Genomic DNA, 21347 nt, shown 5'->3' on the forward strand with positions numbered 1-21347 from the left:
AAAATTTGATGGGGGCAAAGAGCTTGAAGGAGATACAGTAATCTGCAAATCTTGAAAAAAAAATTAAAAATAAGAGCCTACTCTTATTTTTGAGAAAATAAAAGCTCATGATAATTCTCATCCTATGATTATTGGGAGGGCTTAGACCAGGGGTGTCAAACTCAAATTCACAGAGGGCCAAAATTAAAAACTTGGACTAAGTCGTGGGCCAAACTAAATATTTATTGAAAATTTTCAACAACATCTGCATGTTTTCTCTTCTTTCAACGTATGTAATGTTAAACTTTTTCTTATTAAAATAAATGTTTAATAATAGTTCTGGTTAAACTCTTTCCAAAAGAAGCATTAACAAATGAGAAATAAAATATTCAATAAATAATATTTCTCTATAGCCTTTAAGCTCCTTTTAAATGTTTTTTTTCCACAAGCCAACAAGTCAAAAAAATAACAACTTGCTTCAATGAAAATCCAATCTTTCAACTATGAACTGTCCAAAGTTAACCAAAGAAAATATGAATCCAAGCTTAGCTTGCTACACTGTGATTTACTCTGATGCACCTGGGACTAAACCAGATACTTGGCATCTCTTCTTAGATGCAAATTCATCAAACTCTGGGGTCAGAGTTTGCCTCCCACCTGTCTTGAAAGGTCCTGTTTTCTGTCTTTCGTTTGGCCATTTTTCGTAAGGGGTTTATTACATGTGAGTTCGGCGACAGGTCGCAGATGCTAATGAAGGTAAAGAGAGGAGGTGGGGGCGATTAGCGGGCTGACGGGCTGGCACCAACACATTTGCAAAGCATTCTGGGATTTGTAGTATTAGCTGTGCATGCGCTATACTGGCGCGGCGGCCAGTGGGCCAGCTCTAATACATATTTGATATGATCTTGCGGGCCAGATATAATTATATCACGGGCCAAATTTGGCCCGCAGGCCTGAGTTTGACGTATGTGGCTTAGACATTCTATTACCCACCCACACCCCCATCCCGTCCTTTCTCACATTTTGTCCTCTGGCACATTCCCGTTTATGAGTGTAAGCTAATTTCATATCAAAGAAAAGGCCATTTTCTGCCACCTTTACATTCATTGTGACAGTAACAGCACTTTCCTGCATTTCATTTTCAGTGACAAATTCATCCCTTTTCTCCACAATGATGGGTTTATTATAGATAATGTCCAGCCACAAGCAATTCACTTCATATTGATTAAGTCAAATTCTCACCTTTTGAATCATTTGTGTGAAGTGGGCAATTAAGTTTGTGTTGATGTAAATCGGTGTATATCCTTATATGCAGTTCCCCTGGGAGAGGTTGGCACCTTACATTTTGCAGCTTATATTGAAGTCAGGTATTTATGAATACCCGACGAGATGACCAAATTGGCCATGTTACTTTCCAATACCCACTTTGTCTCTTTGTTACAGATATGCTGCAGCAGTACAAGATGGTTCACAATACTTTGTTCTACTCATTATAACCGACGGGGTTATCTCAGACATGGCACAGACTAAAGAAGCTATTGTTAACGTAAGTCCTGTTATTTCTTATTAATCCAACAGATCGTGCGGAGTGTGAGTTGAATTACACACTGAGAATCATCTTTGAAATCATTTTGCTTTTCATGAAGTATGTACGCTCCAAAATTATAATGCAACAAAAAACCTCTATTACCAGTTATAAATCAGCCTGTTAAAATAAGATTGCATTTATTGCAATGACAAAACATGAAGTTACTTCTTTGACAAGTAAAAAAATACTATAGTCATTGCATTCTTTTTCTGAAATGGTTCGTTATCTGCCCTCTCTTGTTAATTTAATTCATCATGATTTGTCTGTAACATTTCAACATTCTCTTGTTATTTTTTTGGTTTGAACACTGCCGATGAAAAGCAGTGGACTCTGAAATCTGTTCATGTCGCATGTTTGAATTCAGACAATCCATGGCTGTCCTGTCTCAATGGTGGCAGGATAGCTGACTAGGCAGTTTTTAAAATAGGCAAATTAACAAAAGTAGGTGACAAACAATTTAAGCCCAGCATGCTAAAATCTTACACGTGGGATTTAGGTGGTTCTTTTTATTAATATAATAACCCAATACACTTCCATTCATTTTTAGATAAATAAGACAACATTACAATACATTTCATAATGAATCCAGTAAGGTTAAAGAATCAGAATTTATTGTTGTGAGCATGTCACAAATTTGTGGTTTTGCAGCCGTAACACAGATGCAAAATTGCTAAAAATTAAATAAAATAAATAAGTTAGCACAAAAGAAGAGAAAGTGAGGTAGCATCTGTGGCTCATTGACAATTCAGAAATCTGATGGCAGAGGTAAAGAAACTTTTTCTATACCATTGGGTGTTTATCGTCAGCGTCCTGGGTGGTGAGGGTCCTTGAGGATAGAGGTTGCTTTCTTGAGACACTACTTCTTGGAGTTGTCCTTAATGGGTGCACATGATAGTGCAGGCTGAATTCACAACTCTCTGTAGTCTTTTCCTATCCTGTGCAATGGCACCTCCGTACCAGTCAGAATGCTCTCCATGGTACACCTGAAGAAATTTGCAAAAGTCTTTGGTAACATACAAAAATCTCCTCACGGTTTAGCTGTGGGTGAGTCTTCTTATGGTGATTGCATGGACATGGAGGCCTCAGGCTAGATCTTCAGAGAGGTTGACAGCCAGACATTTGAAGTTCTTAACCCTTCCCACCATTAACCCCTTGATGAGGACTGGTTTGTTTTCTCCTGATTTTGCCCCTCCTGAAGGGCACAATCACTTCTTTAGTTTTTTTTTTAATGTTGAGTGCAAGGTTGTTGTTGTAACACCCCTTAACCAGCTGCTCTGTCTCACTCCTGTATGGCTTCCTCATTGCCGTCTGTGATTCGGCTGACAACCCTGGTGTCAACGACAAATTTGTAGATGGCATTCGAATTATGCCTCGCCATACAGTCGTGGGTGTATAGCGAGTGGAGCAAAGGCCCAGTGAGTAGGATGACAGTGTGGGAATTGAAGTCCCATTTAGACGACAGGGTATGTAGAAACTAGAGCCACAGTGAGTGGAAAAAGAGCAGGAGGACCATCAGATTCCATATGCTCAGAACAGCAGATTATCAGAGTTTTACTGTGGCTGTGCCCTTTTTTTTTAATTTCCGTACTAGGAAACCTACCTAAGGTTGACAGTTGTGGTTCAGCACATTCATGAAATTCTGATTTAACATGTCACATTTGATCAGGGCATATTCTCCCACTTGACATCTCATTGCTTGACAACTGGACCTCGTGCATAAATATCTCTGGGTTATTTACCCACAATTTATGATACAATATACATTAATATATTGATGTACATTGACTCAATATAAATGAGGCATACTTTCATAAAACATGAATTATACTTTCATCTTTGTATCTGCTTTCAGACATGATTTTCACATGAGAGTAAATACTTGGCGTTTAGAAACTAGATTATTAAAATTATCATTTCATCTGACAGAAAATTGTACCATTGTCAATTAGGCAAGTTTCCTTGTTTAATTTATTTCCTTCTGTCAGCATAAGAATGGAATTAACATTCATTGACTTAAGAATAAAAACAGTGTTATAACAAGGTGAGTTAAGATTAATAAGATTTCTGTTTATATTGGCTGAAGAGGTCTTCTTGTGCTGTTCTGCTAGAAATTGAAATTGTCAGCATTCATAATAGTTATTAGTGAAATATGGGATTATTTGGACATTTACAGCCCATCTTATCCAATGCTGACTGTGAACCCCATTTACACTAACCCCGTTTCACTGTATTAGGTCATATTCCTTTATGTCCTTTCCTGACCAGATACCTGCCACTCTGTAAGTGAAAAATCTACCCCTCAGCTCTGTAAAATTTTCCCCTTTCACTTGAAGCCTGTATCCCCCAATTCTAGATGTGGCTATCCTGGGGAAATGATTCTTACTACCTATCCTAACCATGCCCCTCTGGCTTTTACAAACCTTTAAAATCCATTAGGCCCTTCCAGCCATGAACCTCCCTTGCTCCAATGAGAATAAACCCAACCTATCTAATCCTAAAGACTTCTATTCCAGGAGGATCTCCTCTGGAATGTCACTGTCAAAGTGAAAAGCATCAGAAGCAGGAAAAAAATGCCGAGTAACATGGATGAAGAGAGAAACAGAGCTAATGTCTCAAACATTGACCTCCCATCAGAATTTGATGTAAAATGATTCTTTTGTGAAGCATTTAGGATGTTTTATTGCACTAAGTCATTTATGTAAGTTATTATCATTTTTTGTACATTTGTTCAATACCACAACAAGTCTGAAAATTGCAAAGTTTCATTTCACAACAAAAGCAACATGGGAAAAAATAGATGTCAGCCAATATTTTTTCACCTTGATGTATAATTTAGTTTTAATCCTTTATGGGATGTAGGTATCACAGATAGGACAGCTTATGTTGCCCGTCTTTGATTGCCGTAAAGGTGGTGTGCTGTCTTCGTGAACAACTGCATTCCTGGTACTGAAAATACTGTCCTAAGGCTGTTGGGAAGAATGCTCCAGGATGTAGATGCAGGAACAGTGAACAGTATCTGACTGACAGATGCAGCTGCAACAGGGAGGTTGGTGAGGGTGCGTTAAGTAGGTTTATCTTTTGCATTCTCTCGCTGGCGAGAGATGGCCTGAGTGATGGTCATTGAAGTCCTCCTCCCATTCTCTGCCCTTCTGACTGATCGTGCTTCCTCCAAGTGGTCTATCTCATGGAGGAACACTGATTTATTATCTGAGGGAGAGCAGTAGGTTGTAATAAGCATCATGTTGACCTATTGCCATGTATTTTGATGGGGCCTCTCCATCCCTGGCTGCACTCATATGCTACCCCTTTTGGTGGACCAGAATATAACTGATGAGTATTATGGATGAGCTTGGACGAATGGCTGAAAGTAACAATTCTGTCAAAGCGCAGTTTAATTGTTTATTTAGACAGTGCATCTTGTGTTGACAAACCTCAGGTGGTGAGGTATGATTTGAGAGTTATATTCTGATTCCCTTTCCAAGTAGTTACTGCGATCCAACTAAATAGCTACTTGGGCTATTTCACAAGAAAAAGCCTCACATCACAATAAGGCAGACTGATAGCTCAGCATATGAGTATAGGAATCAAGGCAGAAGAACCCATAAGCCACATACAGCCACTTAGCATGGATGGTCCCTCTCAGCTCCTCCAGAGAACCCCATGAAGCCAATTTGATTCATTCCATTTGATATCACTAGATGAACGAGGTTTTATATAAATATTTTTCAACTATATTTACTGTATAAAAGATCATTAAAGTATAAGAAATTACAAGTGATGTTTTGGAACATACCTTATTTCAAAATGAGGCCTGTACTCACTGTATGGCTAACATAGCGTTAGCGCATCACTTTTACAATGCCAGCGATCAGGACCAGGGTTCCAATCCCGCGCTGTCTGTAAGGAATTTGTATGTCCTCCCCATGTCTGCCTGAGTTTTCCTTGGGTAGTCCAATTTCCTCCCACTGTCCAATATGTACTGGGGGTTGTAGGTCAAGTAGGTGTCTAAAATGTAAAATTTTAAAATTTAAATTTAAAAAATGAAATTTAAAAGAGGCGATTGTTGATGGTCTTAAATTGCATTAAGTCCAAAAGAGTTAGGAGCAGAATTAGACCAGTCAGTCCACAGAGTCTGCTCCGATATTCAAATCACGGCTGATGTATTTTTCCTTTCAATCCTATTGTTGTGCCTTCTCCCCATTACTTTCCCTTACTCATCAAGAACCTATCACCGTCTGCTTTAAATATACTCAATTAAGGTGTCCACAACTATCTCCTGCAGATTTGCACCTATCTGACTGAAGATATTTCTGTTCTAAAGGGATATCCTTTTATTCTGAGGCTCTAGTCAAACATCTTCTCCATATCCACTCCATCCAGCCCAGCAGTTCTAAACCATTTTTTCCCCCACGCACATATCACCTTAAGTAATCCCTTACTAACCACAGAGCAGCAATAGCAGATGTACCCTATCAATCATGGTGACGTCCACCTTCAGCCTCTTCAGCTCTCTGTGCACCTTCTCTTCACCAATAACAACTATTGCCCACTGACTTCTTCAAATTCTGGAACATCGCTGATGCCTTCCACAGGTCTGATCAATTGAATCATCTGACATTGTGGGAAGTTAGAGAAGACATTGCTGAGTCCCTGGCAGAGTTATTTGTATAATTTCTAGCTACAGGTGAGGTACTGGAAGAATGAAGGGAGCCTGCTGTTGTCCCTTTATTTATGAAGGCTTGCACGGAGAAACCAGCAAACTACAGCGTCTAACATCAATGGTGGGGAGATTGCTGGAGGGGCAGGATCCATTGGCATTTGGAAAGGCAAGGACAGATAGGGAATGGTCAGCATGGCTTGTTGCATGGGGAATCGTGTCTCGCAAATTCAATTGAGCATTTGAACAGGTCACCAAGAGGATTGATGAGCGCAGGCCAGCAGATGTTATCTCTAGATATCTTAGTTCTAAATTATCAGCCTTATTTCCCATTGTTTGAGGTTCCCCTCTGGTGAACACATCCCAACGTCTAACCTGTCAAGCTCTCTTTGGATCTCAAATTTTTGAACGCATTTGGCACCCAAATCTAAGCCTCAAGAGAGCTGCTCACCACCACTTTTGAAAGGACATCTCAGAGATGTGCAATATATGTTGGACTTGAACGAGAATTAATTGAATCAAAGGCAAAAGTATTTTTATAAATTTCCAATTTTTAAATATTTTTGTTAATTTCAATTGGCTGCTAGAGCAGAAATAGAACTTGTGGAGCAAGTTCACCTGGATCCTTTCGTATGTGCAATTGCACTGTTACGATTAAAATTATAAGGGAAGAGTTAAATATTAATCCTTGGTAATCCCTAATTCATGCTTGTGTCCTGTGTTTTATGAAGAAGAATTTTTGAAAAATGCCACCTAAAATAAAATAAGTTCCACAGATATCTATTTTTGATGGACTCCAAATTTTTAACTTTGTAACTTGAAGCTGTACCAGCTTTTTTTTTTGTGGATGAAGTATGTATTCAAGACTACTGTCTGTTGTGATCTATTTTATATAAAGGGTACTTAATGCTTCCCATTTGAACACAAAGATTAGATGCTCACAAAAGAGAAATCAATAAAATCCACAGTGTAGTCCAAATGAAGGTCGGAGCTGTTCAACCAGCTGCAGCTGGGAGCAGTTCCCATTAAAAGAATCAGTTGTAATGAAACACACGGACTCTGATATTTACAGATATGACATTAATGGTGGAATCAGGAACCCCAGAATGTAGAAGCCATTCCATATCTGACAACAGGGACACAATTAACTGTTTTTTTCTGCATGTGGTTGCTGGTGGGTGATCAAGATGAGAATAGTCCAGCTGAGCATGTGGGGATTCTTGTGCTAGAATCCACAGCTGGATATCATAATTGAGGGAGAAAGGGGGCACTGGAGACCGAGAGGAAGCTGTGTAGTACTGGGCTGTTTCAAAAGCGAATGAGTGTAAGTCAAAAGCTGAGGCAGGCAGAAAACACTTCTGCTTCCCCTGGAATACAAAAAGCCAATGGTAGATTCAGCTGCTCTTGTATCATGGTGGTTCCTGGGATGCCCCATTTCTGAAAAATGCAGTCCACAGATGCTAAATCTAAAAGCTGCTGCAATAGAAACTCAAAGGTTTGAGCAGCATCTATTAAAAAAAGAGTTTTCACCTCGCCGCCATCAAGAAAACCTACAGGGAATGTTGCCGTTTGAGAGCTGCAGCAATTATCAAGGATCCGCACTTCTCAGCACATGCTCTGTTCTCACTGCTACCAACAGAGGTCTAGGTGCCACAAGACTCGCTCCACCAGATTCTCGAGCAGCTGCTACTCCTCCATCGTCAGACCCCTGATAAACAAACTCAATCAGGGACTCATTTCAGGACTTTTTCTTTTGCACTTTACTGATCTTTTTTTTCCCCTCTCTGCATTGCTCAGTCAGTCTTTCTTTATTTGTTTGCATGTGTACGTTGAGTACAGTTTTTCTTTTGTGCTATCAGTAATTGGAAATTCTTCCTCGCCTGCAGGAAAAATAATCTCAGAGTTGTTTGTGATGTCACGTATGTACTCAATAAATCTGAATCTGGTCTGAATCGAAGGCATGAAGAAAGAAATAGGAAGGATGATAGTTAAGCTGAAGAGAATATAGGTTGGGGTGCAGATTACTGTGGTGAAAAGTTGTAGGCGTTCTTTGGTCAATGGGTTAAATTTGGCAGGTTCAGGCTGATAACACCGAAAAACACAAAATGTTGCAAATTTCTTTTTGTTTTTGGACGTAGCCACTTCTGGTACAGACAGAGAAAGTGGGTTACCTTGATGGAAGAATTTGATATTGAGCCTGGAAGGCTACAACATACATAAATGGAAGATAAGGTTTCATTTGACAAGCTTATGTTGCTCCTCATTGAACAAGGCAGGAGATACAAGTAAGTGTGGGAATGGGATGGAGAATTTTAAGTGACAAGCAACAAGAATCCCGAGGTTGCCTTGCAGATGAAACACACACACCTTCCAGAGTAATCATTCAGTTGACTGTTGGTTTCTTTAGTGTAGAATATTGTAAACGCTGAATGCAATGACCATACAGCACCGTAACAGGCCTTTTCGGCCCACAAGTCTGTGCTGCCCAGTTTGCACCCCATTAATCTACACCCCTGGTATGTTTTGAATGGTGGGAGGAAACCATAGCCCCTGGAGAAAACCCTCACAGACATGGGGAGAATGTACAAGCTTCTTACAGACAGCACAGGACTACAACCCTGGTTTGGACCGGATTGCTGGCGCTGTGAAGGCACTGTGCTAACCACTACGCCATCTCCATTGGAAAATGTGCAGGTGAATCACTGCTTCAACTTGAAAGAATATTTGGGTCCCTGGATGGTGGGAAGTAAAGTTGTGACTCCAATGGTTTTTGATGAAATAGCCCTAAGTTATAGAACTTGAATTGCCGTTAATTGCCTGCAACAGTGATTGAGTATGAGGCTATTTTATGATATCTGATTTTTTTAATCTCACTTGGTATCTCTGGGGCTGGGGAAAATTTCCCCATATCCAATTTTGGAAGTAATTTGAGCACACACCATCAATCTAAGTCTTTTAAATTGTAGCACCTGGGTGGCCCTCCTAGGACCCTGGTGTGATTACTGGGGCAAAGGTGCTGGAAGTACCTTTCAAATTGCAGGGGGAATCCCACCCCTACAATGGTGCATCATGCACTCACCGGAAGTACTGCCAGCTGTTCAGATGCTGGCTGCCTGGTGACGCACGCACGCACGCAAGTGCTGACATCACCAGAATATGCCAGTCGGCCATTTTCTTTTTCAAATCAAGCATGGACGAGATCTAGGTAAGTTTTAACTGGGTTCCCTGACTACTTCTGATGTAGGTCAGGGACCCAGTTGGGTTCTGGCAGGTTTGACCCGGTTGGACCCTTTCAAACTGCCGCGTAACTGGGGGGGGCTAACCATGTAAATTGTCCGGTTAACCCCATTTTACACGGCAGTTTGAAAGGCCCTAATGTTTGGTAGTTTCAGGAACCATATAACCATTTATGGAGCGGAAACAGGCCATGTCGGCCTTTCGAGTCCGCACCGGTTCACTAGAACAACTCCACTAGCTCAAACCACCCACTCACCACCAATAACCCTCCAACCTCCTCACCTCCATGTACTAGTCATTCTCTTACAATATTCCAGACCGTTATAACAATCAGTTTAAAACGCAGAACAATTTAGAAACTCAGCAGTAGAAATAATAACTTTTGCTTTCCAAATTCTTCAAATGCCATAATTAAATAGTAACTGTACCATTGTAGAATTTTGAAGTTAGTTTTTCATCAATGTTATCATTTCTTTTGATTTGGAGAGCATTTGGGAAGTTGGATGGAAATCACTGGCACCAATGTGTTTGAGAAGAAGTCCAGTACCACTGCCAGGATCAAGCCTCTCATCTTGGCACCCAGCCATACACTCTAAATGAGGTTTTTATGAAGCTAGCAGCAAACCAGATGAAAAGTTACTGGGATTACTTTATTGCTCAAAAACTCTGGGCCACTGGCCTTATCATGTTTTAGTGCTGCCATGCTAAGCTGTCTGAAAATCCAATGCTTCAGTTAAAGGTGAATTGGTATTGAATTAAAATAGCCAAGAGGTATCAATATTTGGTGGATTCTGATTGAGGGGGTGGATAAAACACCCCTTTGGAAGTAATCAGGAAATAATTGAGCTTGTATTAAACAGTTGAACAGGAATTAACCATTTTTGCCCAAATCAAATTCAACAAACATTTTTACTCAGCTGGATGAACTCAGTTGATCGGGCGGCATCTCAGTGTCAGAAAAGGGTCTTGATGATTTGAGAATCAGGTTTATTGTTGTGAACATGTCACAAAATTTGTTGTTTTGGAGTAGCAGAACTGCAGTTATTCTGAAATTCATCAAGTAGCTTCTGTTGATAAAGAAATTAAAATTGTTATAAATTATATTTCTGTAAACACATTATTTAAACATAAATGCATTGGTGAAACTGAAGGGAGAAATATAGTAAGGTAGTGTCTGTGGTTCATTATCCATTCAACAATCTGATGGCGGAGGGGAAGAAGCTGTTTTTGTAACGTTAGGTGTTCATCCTCAGGCTCCTGTACCTCCTTCCTGATGGTAGCAGGGAGAAGAGGGCCTGAGTGGTGAGGGTCCTTGGTCATGGAGGCTGCTTTCTTAAGACACTGTCTCTTATAGATATGCTTAATCAAGTGAAGAGTAATATCCATGATGGTGCTGGCTGAGTTCATAACCCTCTGTAGCTTTTTCTTGTGGATTGGCACCTCCATAACAGACAGTGATGCAACCAGTCAGAATGCTCTCCACCTGTAGAAATTTGCAGGAGTCTTTGTTGACATAACAAATCTCCTCAAACTCCTAACGAAACACCTTGACATGATGGCCCAAGGATAAGTCTGTAGAGATAATGACACCCAGGAATATGGAGTTCTTAACCTTTTGCATTGCTGACCCCTTGATGAGGTCTATTTATGGTCCCTGATCCAATGAGTTCCTCCAGGTTCACTGTTCACTCAAAATTCCAGCATCTGTTTTTGTGTTTTTGTAGTCATCTATTTTTGCCTTGTTTTTCAGCCCCTGCACCTTTAACCCTCCCCATCCTGAATAAACCTCCCTTGCATCCACTTAGAAAGAAAGCTGTCAGCTGCCCAGATCCTGAACTCTTCCTCTGTTGCAATGCCTGCTCCCAAATTCTTGCCTTGATTGATTTATAGCCATACACTAGAAAACATCCACCAAGCTGATCCAGCCTCTCATTAACTTTGTCAACTTGGCAGCTATCTCGAGGACTTTCAGAATAGCAGAGCTGATAATTCAGTGGCTGTCAATATGTTCGTTGACAGATAAGAATTTATTGGGACAGCATTGTAGTACCAACATCTGGAGAGTGAATAGCACGAATGTTTATGTTTCTTAATGAAAAGGAAAATCATTCAGACACAAATATTAAGAATTGTGCCATGTTTATTAGTTACTTGAAAAGGAAGGAAAACTACAGATGCTCAAAGTCTAAAACAAAAAGAAGAAAGTTCAAAATGTCAGGTAGCAGCTAATGAGTTCATTTTTCCCCCTCATATGTGTTGCTTTGCCAGCAGTTTTCTAAAATTCCCTTTTCACAACCCACTCTTCCTCCTCATTCCAATTAAAGATACAATTTCTCAATCCTTGACTAGCATTCTGTCATAGGCTTGCATGTGGCATCTTGATTTAAGATTATTTCTCTCTCTTTCCCGCTCTCTTTCTATCACTTTATTTTTTTAAATATTTGTATATAATCTAAGCAGATGGCCGACTCCTGCACCTAGTTTCTATATGAATGACTTACCTGGAATGATTTTTACAACGTGCACCATGAATGGATATGTACTACAGTGGCCAGTTGTTCATAACGTAACATTTTTAATGGACTGAGGTTTTTTTTCCAAAAATATTGCAACTTTAAACAAAAGTCATATGAGAGTCCATTATTCAAATGAACTGGTTAACTTGTTAATTCCCTACAATTAATATAGATGACACGTGGATTTTATGGAGATGAACATTGACTGTACAACACAAGAACAGGTCTTTCATTCTGCAATATCTGTACCAAACACAATGCCAAATTATCTGCATTCACATGATCCATATCATTCCATTTCCTGCATATTTATGTCTCTAGAAAGTTTTTTATTGACCATTCAAAAACTTTAATTCAAATCTTCTAAACCTTCATAAGATTTCTCTCAAATGTGTACTCATAAAAATCTGAACAATGAACAATTCTTCCATTTATATCGTACCTCATCCCAGGACCCATAAGGATCATGAGTGAAGATATTTGTAGATAGAATTCCAAAGTTTAGGAGAAGAAGACTCGAGAATGGATAGATCGTGGAACGTAACAGCAATAAGTCAAAAGGGTGAATTGGTCACTCTTCATACTAAAGTTATCATGGGGCTACTGTAGATATGACATTGAGTCAACAGTTTATGATTGTAATTGCCACTGACAGGTCATTATCATTTGTAAAAGGCACCAAGTTTTCTTTCATTTCAATTCTATAGTCCTTGTTAAATTACCACTGCTGCAACAGTGTTTAAGGAATTGAACATCTGCTGATATTCCTAGCAATATTACTACAGCATGCACTCTGTATATTGGTGAAAGGCTTTCATTTCAAAAGGTGAAATTTGCTTTCCTGGGGAAGGTCCTGCAGGTTGAAATGTCATCTTCCAGTCAGAAAGCAAATGTCGGCTCATGTAATAGAAACATAACCACAACAAAATAGTTTTATTATGCTTCAAACTCAAAATAATTCTGCCTTTGCAACGTCTAACGTTGAATTAACACGTGCCAGTATGCACATCCCAGACTCCCTAACATTTTCTAACATTAACTATCATGTATTCTGCTTCTCGTGCTACAAGCCTAATTCTATGGCCTAACTTTATTTTTGTTTCTTATTCCTTCTGTGGCCAAGCCGATAGAGTGTGAAAACAATTAGAAGAATTACACTCCTCTATTGTTGAGTGCCTAACAATACTTTGCATGGATGATTTCAGTAAAACTCCAGTATCCAACACCTATGAGGATTGGTATATCCCAGATCAGTGAATTTTCCAGTTGCTTGGAATGTTACACGGAATGGTGGTGCCAATTTTAAACTTTTGTAATTTTTACCTATTTATTTTCCTTTTTGCCAGTCGCTTGAGGCTGCCGGTAGCTTGAATTCTGGATAACAGGGATTTTACTGTATTTTTGTACAATATATGAATGGCAAATCTGCATCTTGCAGGAGATACATCAAACTATATGCTGTTCTGTGCTCTTGTGGACATAAAAGATCACAAGGCACTATTTTGAACAAACTCATGACGTTAAAGAGGTGTGTCAGATGTTTACCCTTTAATCAGTGTTATTAGAATGTTGCTGGGTGATTTTTACATTTGATATGGGATTTCACAGTTTGTGTTTTCTGTGTTTCAAGAGATAGACCACTGTTACTTACCCATTTTATACTGCGATATCATTAAATTAGTGTGTCAACGGCCCGTGTTTAAAGCCGGGTCGGGTTGGTTCAGAGCGTTCATACTGAACCAAGAAAATCAAGCAAGTTCAGTGTGACCTTTTGCATAGGGACTTAGCATCCCAGTACAAAAGGAGGCGGAACTTGCAGCATTACAGCGATGCCAATCCGGGAAGGCCCCATCCCGGTTTCATTGCACTCACACAGGAAAGTAAAGCAGTTAAAAGACAGTTAATTACCACCTTACGAGGGCATTATAAAAGGACCTAATGGCTTGTGTCTGTTAATACATACAGTTTAAATGCAAGTTGTTGGTCTACTTTGGTGTTCCCTTCTCCCTGTTGGTGGTTAGGTTGTTTATATGCAAACTGTTATGAGGTGCACAGCAGCTTCCTGGAGCTGCTCCAAAGAATAATTCTCAATGGCAAAAAGCAAAGTATTTAAATTCTCCTTAACCATGGACATTCATCATGGTTTGATGTATCAGTCACTTTTGGCTCCTCATTCAAAGGGAGGCATTAAATGTTGGCTGTTGAGTATGCCCTCAAGTACCGTTTATATAGCCTTCAGAACATCCCATTCATTAGTTACCCACCTTTAACAAGGAAGAGTCTTGTGACATGCCAACGATGTGAATATTCTGAGCAAACAAATCTAGTTTTGTGAACTATGGTGATGTATCCCTTTGTTTCAATGCACAGGCGCACCCTGATTTCACACATAAAAGCTGACAGGGAGGTGATGGAGGCGGGAACAATTATAACATTTAAAAGACATTTGGACAGGAATAGGGGCAGGATGGGGTTGCAGGGATGTCAGCCACGTGCAGGCAAATGGCTCAGGAGGACAACTTGGTTAGCACGAACCATTGGACTCCATGGCCCGTGTCCATGCTCTTTGACGCTGTCTTACAACTATGTCCTTTAACCACAAGTTGAGTTGCCATCTTAAAGTTGTGAATTGTTGTTTAATGCTCAGTACACCTGGATTATCGGGACAGAATTAATTTGTTATACAATTCTCTCCCTGCTTCAGAGGAATGGCTTTTTTTCTGCTGATTGGGATTATCTTTTCACTGATTGGGAAAAGAAATAAAAGTAACATTTAGATTGCTGCAGTGAAGTGATTTTACAGAACTTGCTTGAGGATGCCCATTATTTCAGTTCAATACAAACTGAGGCTGATTTTCTGATACCGTTACTTGAAATGATTGAGTTTCAGACCTTCTTTGGCAATTTGCCCACTAAGCCTTAAATCTGTATGTTTCATTCATTTGCTTCCATTGTGCATCAGACTGTTCATCAGTTTCTCACTCAGGCTTCAGTTATATTTTCGATATCTACCTTAGATTTTTAAAAATGTTAATTTCTTAACAATAAAATCAGTTATGATTAAATACGGGGTGAACCGTATATTTTAGCCTACAAGTTGACTGGCAGATAGGTCAACACCACTTTTTAGCCTCATTTTAATGGTTTTATGGTATGTCCGGCGTATAAGTCGACCCTCATTTTTGGGCTGTCCAGGCCTCCCAGCAACAACCCAATAACATTTTTAATTCACCCCAATCACCAAGTAACAAAGCTGCAAATTACAATAAGCAAGTTATTAAAAAAATCTCAGCCTACTGGGCAGGAGCAGCAATCACATTCTCCTGGCGGGAGCAGGAACCTTGGACCTACATGGCTGGGGTGGTGACCTCGTTCTCCCAGCAGGAGTGGCGACCTCGGCCTAAGTGGCTTACCGGGCAGGAGTGATGACCTCATTCTCCCTGGTAGGAGTGGGGACTCAGGCTCTATACTTGTAAAATATCTGGGTGAGTTAAGGCATTGCCTGGTGGTGGAAAGGTGTCGGGGAACAGCAGTGCAGATGGTGGAGAGTTTTAAGGTCTCAAAAGTATATCTGGCATATAAGCTGACCCCCATTTTTGAGTGATTTTTGTGGGTTTACAACTCAACTTATAGACCGAAATATACAGTTATTTTTGCAAATGAACAAAAATATAAATTGATGCAAATGAACTGTTGTATTATAGCACCTGAATCTGATTGCCTAATAGATATATTACAGATGCAGCAAAAGATAAACATAGTGAACCATAAAAATGAATGTAAATATAAAAACTCTTACATATTAATAATTTAGCAGAAGAGGTTCCTACCAGATCCTTAAATTGTTTTAGTTTGCTATGACGCAGTGAACTATGAACTTCAAGGACTCGCAAGAAAATAGATAACCATTAAATGTAAAAACACAATGCTGGAGAAACTCAGCAGGTCAAACAGTTTACTTTATGTAGCAAAGATAAAGATACATCACCAATGTTAAGCCCTTCATCAGGGTTTAAATCAAATGACCTCCAAAATGGGCATGGAGAATTGTGATGTACACAGTTCAATCCAGAGGTTTGACCTACTTGTTGAAATGAGCCATTGTGGTAACTGCTGATTGAATTGGCTAAGACTGTTAAGAAGCAACTTAAGTTCATCGATCAACCACCAATTAAGTGTAGTCTGCATTACTTCATACCATTCTGGATCTCCCAAAGGGAGAATCAGGTCCTGGTGATTGTTCTGCATTTGAACCTCGCCTGGGTTATAGTGATCAAATACACAACAGGTGAGAGAACAAGCTTTATGTTTTTTAAGCAATACACTGGGTGGAGACTAACTCCTTAGAGAGCAGGGCTGCCATATGAGATAAGACTGGGTTGACGAGAGCTGTATTCACTAGTGTTCAGAGAAATTGAGAGGGATCTCATTGATATGTACAAAATTCTGACAGGTCAAGATAAAGTGAATGTGAGGTCATAGTGTCAGAAAAAGGGGCAAGATACTTAGATTCTATTGAAACCATTCAGAGGATGGCGTGGAGTCCATATGTAAAAAAAAATGACTAGATATAGAAATAAAAGGTTATGTAGTGGTGTAGGAGAGAGCAAGAATCTGGTGTTGAGTTAAAGGATCATCCATGATGAAATTGAATGGGGAAGTATGTTCAAGGTGTCAACATCCAGCAGATATGTTTTATATTCCTTTGTTCCGAGTTGCTGTGAAGTCAGAGATGTTCATTCTCTACAGAGATCAGTGGGCATGCAGGCAAATGCTCAAAGGCATTTCTGGGGAGCTTGATGAAGGAGCACCCAGATATAGAAAACAAATTGATAATGGGCATTAAACTAATGCACAAAGGCACTGAGATGGCATTTACCTGGTATAATTACTGTTGATTTGATTTTCCAATGCTGGCTTTAATTCTTGCACTGCGGCAAAATGGATGTGATAATGATCCTCAACAGGGAGGCTGGGTTTATGGATTATTGATGAGTAAGTGTTGTGCTTTGAGGTCACTGGAATCACACTTGGATGAGTTTAGCCAAAAATGGTTGTCTCCTCTTCTCCTTTTATCATCCACTTCCTTCCTCTCCTCAGAAGAGAGGATGGAAGAAAGAATCCTACCTTCATGATGGCAAAATGATGGATGATGGAGCAGAGTGCCATGAATCTTAAAACTGCAGGTAGCAGAGATTCCAAGGTCATCATTTGCCTGTATTCCACTAAATATTTTACTTTCTTATACCTGTTGAAGTAAAATGAACTTTGCAGAATACCTTGCAGCCTAACCTTATAAGTATCGTATTTTCACTCATATAACGTGCACGTGCGTATAAACCACAGAAAATCATGAATTGTGTAAAAAATATTTTAAATAAAGCTCACACGCATATACCACACAGCTATAGTATTCCAAATTCCAACTGACAAATGCAATTTGCATTTACATAAGACATGAGACCAAATTATGAGACATAATTATAAATTATAATAATAATTAAAAGATTGAAAAAGAAAGAAAGACATGAGACCAATATCTGCTGCAGTTATCAAACACCCAATCAACTTCCCTAGAGGTGTCAATCACCCATAATATAGATGATATCCTGCTACAACACATTAACAAGCTTTGGAGAGGAATCAATTAAATAGATCGAAGACAGGCTTCAGAGTTAAGCAGGGTTTTAATTCTACTGTGGTCTCAGATCAGAGGCATTTGATAAGTTTACCTCCTCCCTTAGGCAGAAAGGTCTGGGCATTTAACATTGATAAGTTGCAGTGCCCTAGCCAGAATGTCCTGTTTATAGGAATACCATGGCATTCAGTACAAGATCAAAATTTCCCATGCACACTATAAGTTGAGTGCATTCTTTCATTGCCTCTATTATACTCATGTTGGCTATAGCATTTCCATGCTCGCTATAAATTGTGTCTTTCCCACGACTGCTATAAATTGTGCATGTTCTTTCATTGCCTCGATTATATTCTCAAGTTCACTATAACATTCCCACACTCACTATAAATTGCTGTTGCATCAGTCCCATGGCCACTGTAAATTGTGCACCTTCTTTCATTTACACTATTATATTCCCACACCCACTATATATTTGCCGGTTCAACCTTCTCATGCCCACTATGAATTGTACATATTCTTTCAACATGTACAATTATTCTTGTAGAGCACACACATGCATATAACACAGAGGGGGAGGTGCCTGATTTGTAGAATAGGCATATAACACCCGCATTATATGTGTAAAAATATGGTAATTGATCAAAGATGATATTGAACCATTAGGGCTCCAGTAGAGTGATTCTTTTCGTGTGATGCATTTGTCAGCTGTGGAAAGTGGTTTTTGACTTTTAAAAATCATTCCTACTTGATGATCAGACTGGTTAAGGCAGTGGTTCTTAACCTTTCTTCTTTCAACTCTCATTGCCACATACTAACCAAAGAGTATCAATGGCATAGAGCACCATTGCAGTGCCAGAGACCTGGGTTTGAATCAGGCACTGTCTATAAGGAGTTTGTATGTTCTCTCCATGTCTGCATGGGTCTCCTCCAGATGCTCTGGTTTCCACCCATCCTTCCAAATGTACAGGAATTGTAGGTTAATTGGGGCATTTGGGTGATATGGACTTATGGGCCAGAAGGGCCTGTTACTGTGCTGCACGTCTAAATTAAATTAATGTTCATCCAAATAGGAACTTCATGAAAAACCACAATAGTATACACTAAACTACATTTTAAAAAATGATAATAAGTAGAAAATATAGATAGTAAATGTTCACTGTTGCATAATGCGCAGAAGTGGCATTATGAGAGTGACTACAGTCCTTTTGTGGTGTTCAGGCAGTTCCATGATCAAGAGCCTGATATCTGCAGGGGGGAAAAAAAACCTGTTCTTGTACCTGATGGTGCAGGTCCTCAGGCTCCTGTACCCAAAGGTAGCAGTGGGAAGATGTTGCGATCAGGGTGATGGTCCTTTATGAGGCAGGATCTAAAATAGATGCCTTCAATGCATCGGAGGTCAAGGAATCATGGGAAGGAGGATGGGGTGGTCACAGCTGAAGGAGCACAGATATGTAATACAGGTGCCACTTTGCAAAAGGGGTGATGTCCTGGAGTCAATATTTTTTTTCTCAAGAGCTGAAAGAAAAAAGGTCAATCCTGTATATTTTATTTCGTTACTTTAATATTTAACTGTTAATAAAAATGTTGTTTTATCGCTTCAAATCATTTTGATATATCTTTATATGCTTTGGTGTTTTTTTTGACTGAATTTCTTTTGGTGTGGAATGCAACCAAAAAATGCACACATTGCAACTAAAGGGAAATGCTTGCTTGATGAGCAAACTTTCACAGAGAGGGATGCTTTCCTGACTTTAATTCCTTCATAACCCTATTAGATTTAGGAATTAACTCACTTGTTCAAAGATGAGGTCTGTGCTGTTTTAAATCCAGAGTTACATTTAAATTTAATTGAATGATTTCTATCAGTTCCAAGCTGAAAGTCATAGAAAATTATATTGTTGGAAGGGAGTCTATTGGGAGCAGATACATGGGAAAATTTTCCACTGGAGCCGACCCTACAACTGTTGCATGTCTATGCAATTCCATTAATTTGGCGGTGCAGCAAGGAGTCCAGGTATCTCGAGATTTATATAACCATATAACCATTTACGGATTGTGACATGGGTTCAGAGGTGGCTGGGAGATAGATAGCAGAGAGTCATGGTGGCCAACTGTCTGTCAGGTTGGAAGCCTGTGACAAGCGAGGTGACTCAGGGATCAGTGCTGGGTCCCTTGTTGTTTATCATTTATATTAATGATTTAGAGGAGGGTGTGGTTAACTGGGTAAGAAAATATGCAGATGATATGAAAATAGGGGGAGTGGTGGATTGTGAGGTAGATTTTCTTGGATTACAGAAGGATTTGGTTTGTTTGGAAGAGTGGGCTGAAAGATGGCAGATGGAATTCAATGTAGAGAAGTGTGAGGTGTTGAATTTCGGTAAAAATAACCAGAATGGGACATATGCAGTTAAGGGGAGGCCATTCAGGCACGCAGAGGAGTAAAGGGACCTGGGGGTTATGGTACAGAGTTCACTGAAGTTGGATTCCCATGTAGACAGGGTGGTTAAGAAGGCATATGGTATGCTGGCCTTCATAAATCATAGTATAGAGTATAGGAGCTGGGAGATGATGCTGCAGCTGTTTAAGGCATTGGTGAGGCCAGGTTTGGAGTACTGTGCTCAGTTCTAGTCTCCAAATTATTGAAAGGATATAGATAAAGTGGAGAGGGTGCAGAGAAGGTTTACAAGGATGTTGCCTGGCTTACAGCATCTGGATTACAGGGAGAGATTAAGGAGACTGGGATTTTATGCATTGGAGCGTAGATGACTGAGAGGGGACTTGATAGAGGTATTTAAAATTATGAAAGGAATAGGTAGACTAGACATAAACAGACTCTTTCCCCTGAGGGCAGGGGAGGTTGGAACAAAAGGCCATGAGTTAAGGGTAAGGGGGCAACATTTTAGGAGAAATAATAGAGATGGCTTTTTCACTCAGCGAGTGGTGGCAGAATGGAATGAACTTCTGAATAAGATAGTTGCGGCAGGGTCCCTTCTGTCATTTAAGAGAAGGTTCGATGTGTACATGGAGGTGAGGGGGTTGGAGGGTTATTGGTGGAGAGTGGGAGGTTTGAGCTAGTGGAGTTGTTCTAATGAACCAGTCCGGACCTGAAAGGCCATCATGGCCTGTTTCCTCTCTGTAAATGGTTATATAAATCTCGAGATACCTGGACTCCTTGCTGCACCGCCAAATTAATGGAATTACACAGACATGAAACAGTTGTAGGGTTGGCCCCAGTGGAAAATTTTCCCACGTTCCTGCTCCCAATAGACTCCCTTCCAACAAAGCAATTTTCTATGACTTCCAGCCTGGAACTGATAGAAATCATTCAATTAAATTTAAATGTAACTCTGGATTTAAAATAGCACAGTCCTCATCTTTGAAAAAATTAGTTAATTCCTAAATCATTTGCTGCAAACCAGTTCATTTTTAAGCTGTTTTTTTTTTAATTTTTTTTTAAAGAGACTGTCAAAATAATCCAAAGCGTAGACTTTCAAGGTATCATGTTAGATACCAATGATAAGAGGAGGGCATTCAGTGCAAGTTGGTGGTGCAAATGCTAATCTTGGCAGTTAGGCCAGTAAAACAGAGTTGAAATTTTAAACTGAAATTTAGATCAGAGAGATGCTTAAAAAGAAAACATAAATTTTGGAGGATTCAGTTTTTGTCTGGCAAAGGATTTCCTTTTCTTAGCAGAAATCATTTATCTGCAACCCAATGATCTTTATGTTTGTG

At 39.6% G+C, this 21347-nt stretch overlaps 1 protein-coding gene across 8 annotated transcripts in view; it reads left to right on the forward strand.

The window, feature by feature from the left end:
- The window catches only part of LOC138765084 (copine-8-like), a 437705-nt gene that overhangs the window by 384916 nt on the left and 31442 nt on the right, over positions 1-21347 (forward strand). For all 8 annotated transcript variants that reach the window (XM_069941777.1, XM_069941779.1, XM_069941780.1 and 5 more), the window contains one exon: positions 1423-1525. In XM_069941777.1, coding sequence (XP_069797878.1) covers positions 1423-1525 — 103 coding nt within the window. The remainder of the gene's footprint in view (positions 1-1422; positions 1526-21347) is intronic.

The sequence above is a fragment of the Narcine bancroftii genome, chromosome 5 (genome assembly GCF_036971445.1).
Source record: "Narcine bancroftii isolate sNarBan1 chromosome 5, sNarBan1.hap1, whole genome shotgun sequence".
NCBI classification, from domain to species: Eukaryota; Metazoa; Chordata; class Chondrichthyes; order Torpediniformes; family Narcinidae; genus Narcine; species Narcine bancroftii.